Here is a 15,253-nt window from a genome sequence, read left to right on the forward strand (position 1 = left end):
AATATTTACCTTCACAGTTTGAGACCCAGATTTTCTAAATTGTGCAGGCACTTTGCATGCCTGATATGCGCACACAAACAACCCTATTATACATGTACTTGTGATTAACACATGTACAACTGGCCATTTGCATGTCCATTTTATGTGTAAATTAGTCAAGAAAAATGTATGTATAATACCCATCACCTGAAACTGAAGTCGGGTTTTCCAGGCCTGAAAGCTCCAGGATCAACAGCTTGACCTAAAGAGACAGGTTCACAAGTGGAGGGCTGTAACTGACCCACATTGTTTGGGGTTCAGGCACAGAGCGGGACACGTAACACCCACTGACCAGCAAGTTACACATACATGCACATAGGGGCTGAGTGTATTAGGAACAAAATAACCCAAGCATACTGTGACACCTCTATACCCCAAAGCAACACCCTGGCACCCCCATACTTACCATGGTGAAAGAATTATGATATGTTTTGTACAAAGTATGCCTTGTGAGGTATCATTCTACAAGTCTTGACCTGTTGAACGTTAATATCCTGTTGGACTGTACATGTTGCCATAGTATGTGAAGGCATGAGGTTTTGCTATATGTGTGTTACTGAAATATGTTGTGAAGTTGGAAAGACCCACAACTAGCATTTCAGGTACAACAATGGAGAGGCCAGACAGTGTTGATGGTCCATTAAGGGGAATACACACACTCACAAGGATTACCCCAGAAACTGTGTACAATGGAAACCTCTCAGAGAGATCACGTACACAATGGAGACTGTTTGACTCACATCACAGCAAAAGATCTTTCCAGCAAGCTGGAAGAAGCTATTAAAGGGGGAAGTGACATCATAATTTGGCCTTACTCCCCCCACAACTCAACACCTGGAAGCATGTCCAGAGGACAAAGACTGAACAGGGGAGGTGGTCCCAGGTGGAAGGGATTTCTAGCCTATGTATGGAAGATCTGTTACCTGCCTGTACTGTCTATCAGGGTGAGATTTCTCTTAATGCAAATCCTGTCTAGTCTGTGGAACTCAGATTGCAGTTTTACTTTTTATTTCTTAGGTAACCAACTTTGATCTGTATGCTTACTACTTATAATCACTTAAAATCTATCTTTCTGCAGTTAATAAATCTGTTTTATATTTTACCTAAAACAGTGTGTTGCTTAAAGTGCAAGGGAAATCTGCTCAGGAACAAGGGTTGGTGCATGTGCTCTCCACATTGATGGAAGGTTGGACTGGATGATAAACTTACACTGGTCAGGCTTCTGACCAGGGCAAGACGGTACAGTTCTGGTATTCTAGGCTGGGGAGCTGGGGAGAATTGCTGGAGCCTCTCTATCATTGGTTCATGAGTGGCTGGCAAAAGCATTCATGTCATCAGCTGGGTGTGTCCCTGTCTGTAGATGGCTGTGTGAGTGCAGGACCTGGAGGGATTTGCAGCTTGTCACAGCATCACAGTGTGATAGGGAGCCCAGGCTGGTATGCCAGAGGGCTCAGCAGTACCCCAGTTCCAGGATGCACCCCAGGGAACCCGTCACACATACCCTTACTATATTGAGATTCTCATGCAGAACTTGCTTGCAGCCCAGACCCACCTGTCTTCAGAGACTAACAGATACAAAAAAAGCAGAGTGAATAGGAGCGGAAAGCTTTTAATTAACAGCTTAACTAAAATGCCATTACAATACGCAGTTTTGTTTTTATTAATTCGCTCGGATTCAGCAGGAATTCCACCAAGGAATAGAAATGAGCAGATGCAAAGGGAAGCACATTAATAAATCATGAGTGTCATTAAAATTTGTAAACTAATATCTTCTGGGAAGTCTTGGCAATTAGTCTCGAAGCTTTCTTGGCAAACAAAATATTAATAAATCCAAAAGGTCCATGTTTTATAAAGCCACCATCCTGTGGAAAGGTCACTGATAGAACAATTAGGCGACAAAACAAATGGACCAGCCGGCAGCTTGACTTGTGGAAGACAAAGGAGTTTCCTGGAACGGGATGGCTGAGGTAGCCTAACAGAGGAAGGAGGCCAGTGTTGGAATGCAGGTCTGTGTGCCAGCACTTTACAACATGCAGATGGGAATGATGTAATTAGCATGTCCACTGGGTCACCTTTTCTTGAGTGATAAAACAACTGCTGAGTTTGCACTGTGTCATTGTGCCCCTCCATCCAGCTGTGACACAACATTAGCCTTACTGCTTGCTGAAAGAAGAAAGCTCCAGAGAGGATAGGTATGAGCCTGCCTGTTCCCTTATAGAATGTCATAGGGAGAGAACCAATAGAACTCCATAGAAGTCTATCTAAATCCTAGAGAACACAACAGAAAATGCGATGATTAATTATTATTATTATTATTATTAGTGTTTCAGTATCATCTAGAGACCCCAACACAGTATTGGTACTGTATGCACAAATAGTCTGAGTGGGTCTCTGCCCCAAAAAGTATGCCAACTAAATAGGCAAGACAGATGAATGGTGGGAGGGAAACAGAGGCATGCAGGAAGAAACCGACTTTCCCAAGTGATGGCAGTGGCAGAGCTGCAAATAGAATCCAGGTTTCCTGGCTTCTAGTTGAATGAATGATCTATCCACTAGCCCATGCTACCTTTCTATAGATATTTTTAAACCATCCTTGAGAATTTTACTGTAGCGGTAGAATTCCCTATTACATTCAATAGGATGGGTCCAAAAACCCATAGAAAGGTTTTCTATTAAACTTGGTCACACTTTATATTAAGGTTACATTTATGCACAGTATACAAAGGGTTAATAAATGATTCATAGACGTTATAAGCATGTGACAGACAGGACTGGTATATGTTATGGATAGTATAAGCATCCTATTGACCTGTTGGACTCTATAATAATCGATTCACCATTTAGTAAAACATTGATTCATCACTTATTAACCCTTTATAAACGGAACCTTAATATAACGCATGATTTACATATGATAGTCAACACTATGGAAAAATCCTAATGAGGAAACAGCAAAAGAGCTAAATATGTCCAGCATGGCTAGAAGATGGGGAGACAAAGCGGGGGTGCAAGTACATCCTTCAAAGCTTCCCAGGATGATAACACCAAGGAGGGAGAGGAAATATTCGGCATGACACATAATAGGGGGGTATGTTGTAAGTAGAAATAATAGTACAAAATGGAGAAAAGAAATATTGAGGCTGAATGCCAGGAGAGTGGGATGTGCTATGTAGCCTGTGGCATAGTCTGTCCAGAAAAGTGGTAGAAGTTCCATCTCTTAGGACTCAAACTAGACTGGCAAAAGCATGAAAAATCGTCTTGTGCAGAATCATCCTGTCCTGACAAAGAGATGGATTGGGTGGTGTCAAAGTTCCTTCCCCACTCTGAACTCTAGGGTACAGATGTGGGGACCTGCATGAAAACCTCCTAAGTTTACTTTTACCAGCTTAGGTTAAAACTTCCCCAATGTACAAACTATTTTACCTTTTGCCCTTGTACTTTATCGCTGCCACCACCAAACGTCTAACGGGTATATAACTGGGAAAGAGCCCGTTTGGAAATGTCTTTCCCCCCCAAAATCCTCCCAAACCTTACACCCCCTTTCCTGGGGAAGGTTTGATAAAAATCCTCACCAATTTGCATAGGTGAACACAGAGCCAAACCTTTGGATCTTAAGAACAATGAAAAAGCATTCAGATTCTTAAAAGAAGAATTTTAATACAAGAAAATGTAAAAGAATCACCTCTGTAAAATCACCTCTGTAAAATTACCTCTGTAAAATACCTTACAGGGTAATCCGATTCAAAACATAGAGAATCCCTCTAGGCAAAACCTTAAGTTACAAAAAGACACAAAAACAGGAATCTACATTCCATTCAGCACAGCTTATTTTCTCAGGCATTTAAAGAAAACAGAATCTAACGCATAACTAGCTAGATTACTTACTAAGTTCTAAGACTCCATTCCTGTTCTGTCCCCGGCAAAAGCATCACACAGACCGAGAGAGCCTTTGTTTCTCCCCCTCTCCAGCTTTTGAAAGTATCTTATCTCCTCATTGGTCATTTTGGTCAGGTGCCAGCAAGCTTCTTCACCCTAGCTTCTTAACCCTTTACAGATGAAAGGGTTTTTCCTCTGGCCAGGAGGGATTTTAAAGGTGTTTACCCTTCCCTTTATATTTATGACAGGTGGTCTAATAGATCTTTGCTCTGGCATATGTCTGTGGACTCATAAGATATAGCACTAGACTTCTTGGGTCAATAGCTAACTGAAAGCTCGTTCTCCCAGCCAAAGATAACCTGATGGTAGCCAGTCAGATGAGGAATGAGAGATCTCAGAAGCTGAGAGTCAAATTACTTTACAAGTATGCAATCTTTACCCAGATGTGAGGGGTTAGCACTACAGTGCAGGAAGGTGATGGGGGCTTTGAAGGGAGACAGCAGTGATCATCCTTGCACGAACTGTCACAGTCCTCCAAATGCCCATCCTCTTGGTTAGAGCTTTCACCCAGCTAGTCTGTTCCCTAGTGTAATACTCAGCACTCTTCTCTCCAATCTTTGCTGGTGCAGCTGTCCCCTTCCGCTCCACCTTCTTGATGAGGAACCAAATTTCTGATACATACTGTAACAAATCCATGGTCAAATAAACACAGATGCTAATGGTCATCACCTAAACTGACCGCATGTAGCATGGGGAATAGAACTTGACCCTTTGTCCCCAAACCAGGTTTTGAACGACTAGAACTAAAAGAGGACCCCAACTGGCTAGTAGCAGTATTAGAACACTTTGCTGAACTGGCTGCCAGAAGGCGACTCATAGCCTTTAAGGCCAGAAGGGACTGTCATGATCATCTAGTCTGACCTCCTGCACATCGCAGGCCATGGACTCTCACTCTTATACTAGGCACCTAATCTCTGGCTGAGTTACTGAAGTCCGCAAATCTTGATTTTAAAGACTGCAAGTTACAGAGAATCCACCATTTACTCTAATTCAAACCAGGAAGTGACCCATGCCCCAGGCTGCAGAGGAAGGCAAAAAAAAACTCTCTGCCAATCTGACCTGGGGGAAAATTACTTCTGATCCCAAATATGGTGACGAGTTAGACCCTGAGCATGTGGGTGAAACCCACCAGCCAGACACCATGGAAAGAATTCTCTGAAGTCACTCAAACCCCTCTCCATCTAGTTTTCCATCTCCGGCTGTTGGAGATATTTGCTAACAGAGTCGTGGATGGGCCATATGCCATTGTACGAAATTTCATCATACCATCCCCTTCATAAACTAATCAAGTTCTGTCTTAAAACCAGTTAGGTTTTTTGCCCCCACTACTCCCTTTGGGGTGCTGTTCACAACTTCGTTTCTCTGATTGTTAGAAACCTTCATCTAATTCCAAGCCTAGATGTATCGATGGCTAAAATTGGCCCTTAACTTAAATCTCTCTTCTCCCTCCCTGGTATTATCCCACTGAAGTATTTATAGAGAGAAACCATATGTCCCCTCATCCATTGTTCTGTTAAGGAGCTTGGCTTGTTTAGCCTAAGTCTCCTCTTGTGCGGTAGGCTCTCCATGCCGATCATCCTAGTTGCCCTTTTCTGCATCTGTTCCAGTCTGAGTTCATCGTTCTTAAACAAGGATGAAGCCACATTATTTGATGTGTGAATATAATCCTCTGGAAAACGATGTGTATTGGAAAGTGGCAACGTAATATACGTTATGAGTTTGATAATAAAAAAGTATATAACATTACATCCCCTGGCATTATTATAATCTTGTCATGACTTCAGTCCACAAGTTTCATTTCAATACAGCAAATTAAAGCAAAACTGCAATATTGTAGTCAGAAATATGTAAGCATTATGTGCTATACTTCATAGCCTAAAAGAGGGAGGGAGAGAGATTGAGATCCATCTTTTTCTGCGTTTTATATTAAGGCCCAATTCTGCCATCGTTGCATGAGCTAAGTAGCACCTTACTGCCACAAGGACAGCTGGCCCTTTAAGGGAGCTGAGGGCTCAGCCTCACCTGGGTCAAGTTTAATCTACTTCCCAGATAATAGGGATGAAAATCCAGGGTTTAGGTGGCAATCACGTGATCAGCCTCCTGATCCTTGGACTCTTATTCCCAACATACCAGCTCGCCTTATGACACCTTGCAAGCAGTCCTACTGAAATCACGCTGTGTATTTAGTATATTTATTAATGATCTGGAAAAGGGTGTGAGCAGTGAGGTGGCAACATTTGCAGAAGAAACAAAATTACTCTTATTCTGAAAGGACCTAATGACTGCCATTCGGCGGAGGCCTCTATGAACCAAAGACAACCGCAGACCTTGCTAAAACCAATGAATGTGCCGTGCATTCTCTTTTAGACTCAGTGGAAGGAACAGTTAAGCCCCTTTCTGTGGTAAAAAGGGATACAAACAACGGAAGAACTGCCCAAGACACTTGGCAGGTCAGAGCTAAGCCATGAGGGCTGAATGTTTCCTGTTTATTGGTTTTATAGCCCATAGGCTTCTCTATACTATGGAGACTATACTGGTATAGTTACATTGCCATAGCTACGCTGGGATAACCTGGTGGTGTAGACACGGCCTACACCTACAGTCTTCCATCAACACTGTGGCATCCACACAGGGGCGTTGGGTCAGCATACTATGTCGGGCATGGATGTGGGTTTTTCACTCCCATCACCACGTAGTTATGAGGACCCTACCTTTAAATTAGCCTTTGTGCATTATGGGACAGAAAGCCTGTAGAACCAGTTATGAGCATGACCTTGAGAATAAGCAGACAGACAGGGCTTCTTGGGCACAAAGCTCACCAGAGTGGTAGACACTCTAAGTCCAAAGCAGACTGCGAAGAGTTCCAAAGGGATCTCACAAAACTGGGTGACTGGGCCAAAAAAAAAAAAAAAAAGGCAGATGAGATTCAATGTTGATAAGTACAAACCAATGCACATTAGAAAACATAATCCCTACTACCCATACAAAACGATGGGGTCTAAATTAGCTGTTACCGTTCAAGAAAGAGATAGTATATAGTTCTCTGAAAACACCTGCTCAATGTGCAGCAGAAGTCAAACATGCTAAACAGAATGTTAAGAACCATTAGGAAAGGGATAGATAATAAGACAGAAAACATCATAACGCCACTGTAAAAATCCACGCCCACACCTTGAATACTGTGCATAGTTCTGGTCACCCCATATCAAAAAAAGATACATTAGAACTGGGAAAAGTACAGAGAAGGGCAACCAAAATTATTAGGAGATATAGAACAGCTTCCATATGAGGAGGGATTAAGACGACTGGGTCATTCAGCTTGGAAAACAAATGACTGAAGGGAATCGAGCTCTATAAAATCACCAATGATGTGGAGATAGTGACCAAGGAACTGTTATTTACCCTTTCATGGACCACAAAAACCAGGGGTCACCCAATGTAATTAATCGGCACAGGTTTAAAACAAAAGGAAGTGCTTCTTCACCCAATGCACAGTCACCCCATGGAACCCGTTGCCAGGCCAAAAGTATAACTGGGTTCAAAAAAAGAATGAAATACGTTCATGTAGGATAGGTCCATCAATGGCTATTAGTCAAGATGGTCAGGGATGCACCTCCATGCTCTGGGTGTTCCTAAACCTCTGACTGCATGAAACTGGAAGAGGGTGACGGGGGAAATCACTGCATAAAGTGCCCTGTTCTGCTCACTCCCTCTGAAGCATCTGGCACCAGTCACTGTCGGAAGACAGGATAGTGGGCTAGATGGACCATTGGTCTGACCCAGTTCGGCCATTCTAATGTAGATGTGAGGATTTCTCAGAGAGGAAGCTGCTGTTTGTTTCTAACATGTTCATGAAAACAGAATTTGATGGACTTCTTTTTGGAAACAAACAAGGTTATACCAAAGAATATACCCAACTTGTATCATTAATTTCTCCTTGTAATGGAAATAACCCTACAAAGCCCCAAATACAAGCTAGCTACATGGGTCAAAGGGACAACATTATTTATATTAATCATGACCAAAGAAGGATGTGAAGAACTCCGGGAGGACCTAAACAAGCTAAGTAACAAGCAACATGACAGCAGATGAAATTCAGTTTTGACATATGCAAAATCATGCTTATTGTAAGGAAGAATCTGAGCTACTCCCTCTGGCTTAATAAAGCTGGTGTGTTGTGGTCACTGCTTATCATGCTGATCATATATATCTCAGTGCTACCTTGTGATTCCCAGGTCTGTTCTCTGTTCTTGTATCACACGGATGTCTCTTGTCTTATATTTGGATTGTAAACTTTTTGGGTCAGGAACTGTCTTTTTCTCTACCACTGTACAAAGAACTCCTAGGTTCTAAAGTAACAATTCAGAACAGAGACATGGCTGACATTACAGCAAACTCAATAGACATCTCTGTTTAATCTGTAGCCTTAGACCGAAAAAATGGGAGGCTGTATAAAGAATGGGATAGAAAATACTGAAATTAGCATCATGACCCTGGTACACCCTCATCTGGAATGTTATGTTCACCTCTAGTCACCCTATCTCAAAAATAATCTAGCAGAAATAGAACAGGCCCATAAATGAGCAATGAATGTGGCTAGAAGATTAGAAGCTTCTATATAAAGAAGAACGGGAAAGACAGAGTGTTTAGTTGAGAGAGGAGACAAATAAAAAAGGGGACATGATAGAGTTATAGAATATAACTAATGGAATCGGGTACTCCTGTTTACCCAATCTCTCAGTACAAGAACAAGGGCATATGCAGTGAAACTGAAAGGCAACAGACTTAAAACTGATGAAAGGATTTCTTTTTTCCATAATACATAGTTAACCTGTGGAACTCCATGCCATAAGATATATCTGAGGCCAAGATTAACAAAAAAAGAGAGACATTCATGTAGATAATCTAAATTCCCACCTTTGTACTAGACAGAGGGGGAAAAAACTAGAAGTGAAAACTAGAAGTGAAGTGCTATGAACCACCAGGCTTAAAGATATAAATCAACCACCGGTCAGATTCTCCCTACCCTTGACAGAAAAGTACAAATTTCCAAAGAGAAACAGAAAAGCAAAATGTTTTGATTCTGAAAAGTTGCTGCAATGCTCCCTGGGTGTTGTAGTTTATGCACCTCATGCTTCCATACTCCTCCGTGGGCCAGGCTCCCTGATTGGACTCCATCTCCCATCATCACTGTTTCCCCTTCTAGTAAGGGGAGGTGGTGCATTCTGACAGTGGCATGGCCACAGTGTATCATGGGAGCTGAAGTCTGACTAGCAGCCTCGCCCGTAGGGGAGAATGGGAGCATGAGGTTCTACAGCAGCTGTCATAAATATAAAGGGAAGGCGAACCACCTTTAGATCCCTCCTGGCCAGAGGAAAAACCCTTTCCGTTGTAAAGGGTTAAGAAGCTAAAGGTAACCTCGCTGGCACCTGACCCAAATGACCAATGAGGAGACAAGATACTTTCAAAGCTTGGGGAGGGGGGAAACAAAGGGTCCTCTCTGTCTGTGTGATGTGTTTGCCGGGACCAGAGCAGGAATGCAGGTCAGAACTCCTGTAAAAAGTCAGTAAGCAATCTAGTTAGATATGCGTTAGATTCTGTTTTGTTTAAATGGCTGTTGAAATAAGTTGTGCTGAATGGAATGTATAGTCCTGTTTTTGTGTCTTTTTGTAACTTAAGGTTTTGCCTAGAGGGATTCTCTATGTTTTGAATCGGATTACCCTGTAAGGTGTTTCCCTTCCTGATTTTACAGAGGTGATTCTTTTACTTTTTCTTTAATTAAAATTCTACTTTTAAGAACCTGATTGCTTTTCATTGTTCTTAAGATCCAAGGGTTTGGGTCTGTGTTCACCTATGCAAATTGGTGAGGATTTTTATCAAGCCTTCCCCAGGAAAGGGGGTGGAGGGCTTGGGGGAATTTTTGGGGGGAAAGACATTTCCAAGCGGGCTCTTTCCCTGTTCTTTGTGTAACACTTTGGTGGTGGCAGCTTTTTTAAGCTAAGCTGGTAAGAATAAGCTTAGGGGGTCTTTCATGCAGGTCCCCACATCTGTACCCTAGAGTTCAGAGTGGGGAAGGAACCCTGACAGCAGCATTTCAGAGTAAATTTTTGATTAAGTTTTTTGAGTTTTTTTGTGAAAAAAAAATCCATGGAAAGCAAAAACTTTCCATGAGGAAAGGAGTGAGGACGCGCTCGGGAGAGGGCTGGGAAAAGGCGGGGCGGGGGTGGAGTGGGGGCAGGAAGAGGCAGGGCGGGGGTGGGGCCTGGGAGTCGAGCACCCCCCAGCACTTTGGAAAGTCGGCACCTGTGCTTGAAATGCTGCTGTCGCGTTTGAGTGTGGACACTACCTTTGCCAATGGGAGGGGTTCTCAACGTAAGCTAGCCACCTCTCCAAGAGGCAGTGGCTATGTCAAAGGAAGAATTCTTCCATCGACCTAGCCTATCTACATGGGGACTTAGCTGGCTTAACTGTGTTGCTCAGGGGATGGATTTTTCACACTCTTGAGCAACACCGCTGGGTCGATCTAATTTTCTAGTGTAGACCAATCCTGAGAGGGTTAGGTCCAGGGTGGTGTTTTCTTGCACTTTCCTCTGAAGTAATTGGTACTGGCCAGAGAACCAGATGTTGGAGTAGGGGACCCCTAGACCAATCTGTTATAGCAAGGCCAAGAGCCCAGTGTTTTTCACAAATACAATATAACACAACATAAAACCAGAAACAACATATAAAACAAAATTTAAAAAAACCCTCACCCTGCAGCAGCAGCTCCTCTGGCTACTGTCCCGCAGGGCTAGGTCCGGCTCCCCGCTCTAGGTGGTGCAGCCTAGCATATAGGGGCACAGTGTCGTTCAGGTTTGGCCATCCCTCCGTCGTGAAGTGGGGGAGTAGGAGTGACCAGGCCAAATCTGAGTTCGTGGCATTGCAACCTGGCACACAGGGTCACAGTACCACTCACTCAAATTTGGCCTCGCACCCCTACGTCATCATGATGAGGAAGCAGCCAGGCCAAAGCTCAGTGTGCTGCAACCCCATGCGCTTGATCACAACACCCAGAGCAGAGGCCTGGGCCCAGCCTTGCGGGACAGGATCAGCCACTGCAGGGCGAATGAGGGGCAGGCTCGCTCTGCATCACACCTCCCCCAGCACAGTCCTCCCAGGACCTGACCCGACCCCTTTCAACTCCCTTCTGCATTGCTAAAATCGCTAAGATGGATAAAACTTTTAAAAAAAAAAAAAGCCACACCACCATTTTCCCAAAATAATATGAAAAATGACATAAGAAAATAAAAACATTCACAGGGCTTCAGCAATGCCTCTATGCCTTCATTTGAATGCTGAGTAGCATTTCCTCTGACTTAACCGACATCAGACAGTTAGCAGAGCAGCATCCAATATGGCTGTTAATTCTTTTTTTTTTTCTTTTTAATTACACTCAGGACATTTTCCTATTGATTTACTTGTCTTTGTATTTAGATGCAGGGTTCAGAATAGCTTTTCTATTGCCGTGCAGTTTTTCATTAAAAGCAGCCTCTCGTTTTAGTCTCCCAAGGACCACGAGGGAATTCAGTGGCAGTTTCTGATGCGTGAGGAATGAAGGATGAAGCCCAAATTTGGAGACAATACTGCATGGTTTCCTATTCCCACCTCCTCTGAAGCTTTAGTACATGGTTTACTGCTGTCTGCCATAAGAGTCCTTCTCTTCTGGAAACCGACCTGTTTGCTGACTATTCGGAGCCAGGATCAAGAAGTGCTATTGTTTAGGAGAGCAGAACTATTGTGTAGTTGCAAGAACATGCCTTAACCCCAGAAAACAGAAAAATCCAGGAGTCCCTGTACATACTTGTGATTATTTTAAACCACATAGGAGCTCAGATATCATGTTGTATGTGAGTATTTATCAGCTCATTCTTACCATTGAATATGGCATTATTAATAAAGATCATGCATTACTGTAACACCTTCCATTAGAGGAACTCAAAGCACTTTACAAGCCTTCATGAAACCTTTTTATTCTGCATTTTTCAGATGAGAAAACTGAGGCACAGGGGCTTACCCAGGATCATCAGGCAAATCAACTGGTATTAGAACCCAGGAGTCTTGACTCCCAGTCCCCTGCTCTAATCACTAGAGTTCACTCCTGACCAGAACTTGGAACAGAACCCATGACTCCTAATCCCTTGATCTAGCCACAAGAACCCACTCCATGTCATTTTTTATCCGCAAAAAGAAAAGGAGGACTTGTGGTACCTTAGAGACTAACAAATTTATTTGAGCATAAGCTTTCGTGAGCTACAGCTCACTTCATCGGATTCATTCAGTGGAAATGAATCCACTGAATGCATCCGATGAAGTGAGCTGTAGCTCAGGAAAGCTTATGCTCAAATAAATTTGTTAGTCTCTAAGGTGCCACAAGTATTCCTTTTCTTTTTCCATGTCATTATTTACCACTCTGTAATCTCTGCTGCAAACTAGATGGACTGTCCAGGACAATACTAAAATGGGTTTCACAAAGCTGTCTACGTTTTTAGCATATCTTCTTTATGAGCTATAAGACATTCTTGGAAACATTTAGTTTGAGCTGATGGCTAATCTCCACTTTCCTCTCTCTGAAAAAGAAAAAACTCCAAGAAGAATGTCACTATCACCTTTTTGCACAGCTCAAATGCTGCTGCAATTTCTTGGCATTAAGACAGGATTTGCTGGCTCGTTACATTATTTATGCAGAGCAGATTGCGTGGTAATTATGCTTAAAGTATAATTACTGTGTCATTTGTACTTGTTAGGTGCAAGGCAAAAGTTGTCAAGGCTTAAAGACCCTGAAAAGTACGAGGTAAGTGAAAACGGCTGTGTTCCTTCTTAGTTTCATGATTATTTATACATTTGCAGATTACCATGGTATAGTGCAATTAGGCTTTAGAGTTGCCAGGCAAGTCAAGAAGTTTCAAGAGCTATTATGAACAATTAACTCCTAATGCATTAACTGACTCTGCTGCATGGTTAGCCCCCATCCGGTAATGCTCCTGAAACTGTCTTGCAAAAGCGACTTTCAAGTTAATAGGAGAACAAAGACATCAAAAAGTCTGGGTGGAAAGCAGGGCAACAGAGTGTCTATGCAGAAGTGACACAGCCAGTAACAGAGTTTTACCACGGACTGACTGGCAGACTCACTAATAATTCTTGCTGCAAGTTAACAATAAACGCACTATAATAGGTATAACAGTGAAGTATAGTCCCAGCCCTGGAAAATTTATTTTGCCCTGTATGGTGCATACCATTGAAAAACCATTTCGCTCGGTTTAAGACTCTGCCTTTCTGCAGAACAGGCGGAAATACAAAGGTCAAGATCCCCAGCTGGTGTAAATTGTCTTGAATGGAGCTAAGCAAATTTACACGAGCTAAGGATATGGCCCACATATTTATATGCTGTCTGTAAACCTGTGTATATATGTTATTAACACACACTTATAATTGTGTGACACACATACACACCCACCCATTTGTACATGGCATATATATAAAACATCCACGTTGTAGTTCCATGAGCCGAAATATATTGTGTGCCTATTTAAATCCCCCTGTAATTTCGTAGCAGGACTGCAGCTCAGTCTCTGCAATTTGAATCTGTTGAGAGAATTCAAATGCTTGCATAAAACACAGTCATTAAATGGCCATAGAAGAAACAAAGTACAACCAAAAGCAGTAAACTCACTGTATATTGGCTAATCTATCCAAGTCAGTAATGGCACAACACATGGGAAGTGTGAACTGAGCCTGGAACTCCTGATTCTAATTCCGATTTGGATACTGATTCCCCTGTGAGACTTCAGACACGCCTCTGCTCACCTCCACCTATGTGCCGAATCGTGATACCACCTGCCTGCCTTCCAGAGGGGCTCAAAGGTGGAGGAGAGGATTGGTTGGGATGGTAAGTTAGCTGTTTGTACTGTAAACATGCTTTGCAAATAAAAGTTCTCCACCTGTAACAAGAATTCCTGAGCCCAATCCTAATCAATGGAAGTTTTGCTGTAAGTATCCGTGGGTCCAGGATTTGGGCCACTATATGAGAAATACAGAACAGGATTGGATGCAAGGGGAAAGCTTGTTGGGTCAGGGACCACCTTTTAGTTTTGTGTCTGTACAGCGCCTAGCACAGTGAGGCCCCAATCCATGTCTAGGGCTCCTATGGTAAGACAAATAATAATACAACAGCTGTATGCAGAAGTTAGGTGGGCTCTTTCACTTAGCCAAGACCAGTCTCTTTGCCATCAAGTTTTTACTGGTCTGAATTGGTTTTCTTTTTTTTTTTTTTAAATGTCATTCCCCGATGTACTCTCTCTAACAGACTTTTCTTCTGGCCATCTTTATTATTTGCATTACATCAGTGCCTAGAGTTCCTAGCTCATATCAGACCCCATTGTGCTAGGCACTGTACACAAGCAGAATAAGAGACAATCCCTGCCCTGAAGAGTTAGTGATCTAAATAACGTAAGGCAGCCAAAAAAAAAAAAAAAGAGGATTATTGTCCCCATTTAACCGATGGGTAACTGAGGGTCAGCCAGGTGCGTGAAGGCCTACGGTGAATTTATGGCAGACGTAGGACCAACACCCAGATCTCTTAGGTCCCAGTCAGGTATCTTAATCAGAACACCACCTATCCATCCACCTCTTACTGGCGTACAATTAGTGAGCTCACAAACAAAGACTGTTTTCCCAGAGTAGCTCACAAGCTCGTTCTGATTCCCTGCACCTTTCCCTGATCATCCAATTCAGGTTCTCTTGGTCTCTGCAGCCCATTTGACATGAGGCCCAGCAAACCGCTCCCTGCCATTCACTGTGATTTCCGCAAACCACTTACCTCCACAGCGAGCTTTCAGTAACGCTCCCCAAGTTGAAGTCGTAGAGCTTTGTTAGAATGAGAATCACCTGCAGGGGAGAAAGAAAAAGAAAAGAATCTTCCTTTAAGATTTTGTAACTATGTACTTAATGCATCTGAAATCACCCAAAGGAGAGCTTAGCATTTATCCATTAAATTTGGGTTATTATAGGATCAAGTAGGTAAAAAGAAAATCATTAGCTCAATGCATCCATGTAACTAGTAACATTTATTTTAATCCGCGGGATGTTTTGCATTTGAAATAAAACATGCCAACAAGAATTCCTTTAACATTGTTAGCTAGCTTCTCCACAGCTGTAGCTATTCAAGGTCAGGGATGGAACGAGATGGGCCTTGTTATCCTTGTAGTCCGACCAGAAATCACACTCGACTACTCCTCTCTTT

The 15,253-nt window shown here is 42.7% G+C and overlaps 1 protein-coding gene across 1 annotated transcript in view; it reads right to left on the reverse strand.

The window, feature by feature from the left end:
• Positions 1–15,253, reverse strand: part of SORCS3 (sortilin related VPS10 domain containing receptor 3) — a gene marked incomplete at its 5' end in the record, with an annotated part of 489,210 nt that overhangs the window by 314,340 nt on the left and 159,617 nt on the right. The window contains one exon of the mRNA XM_084635451.1: positions 14,831–14,898. Within this exon, the coding sequence (XP_084491577.1) occupies positions 14,831–14,898 (68 nt within the window). The remainder of the gene's footprint in view (positions 1–14,830; positions 14,899–15,253) is intronic.

The sequence above is a fragment of the Lepidochelys olivacea genome (assembly GCF_965140295.1).
Source record: "Lepidochelys olivacea isolate rLepOli2 genome assembly, chromosome: 7".
Taxonomy (NCBI): Eukaryota; Metazoa; Chordata; order Testudines; family Cheloniidae; genus Lepidochelys; species Lepidochelys olivacea.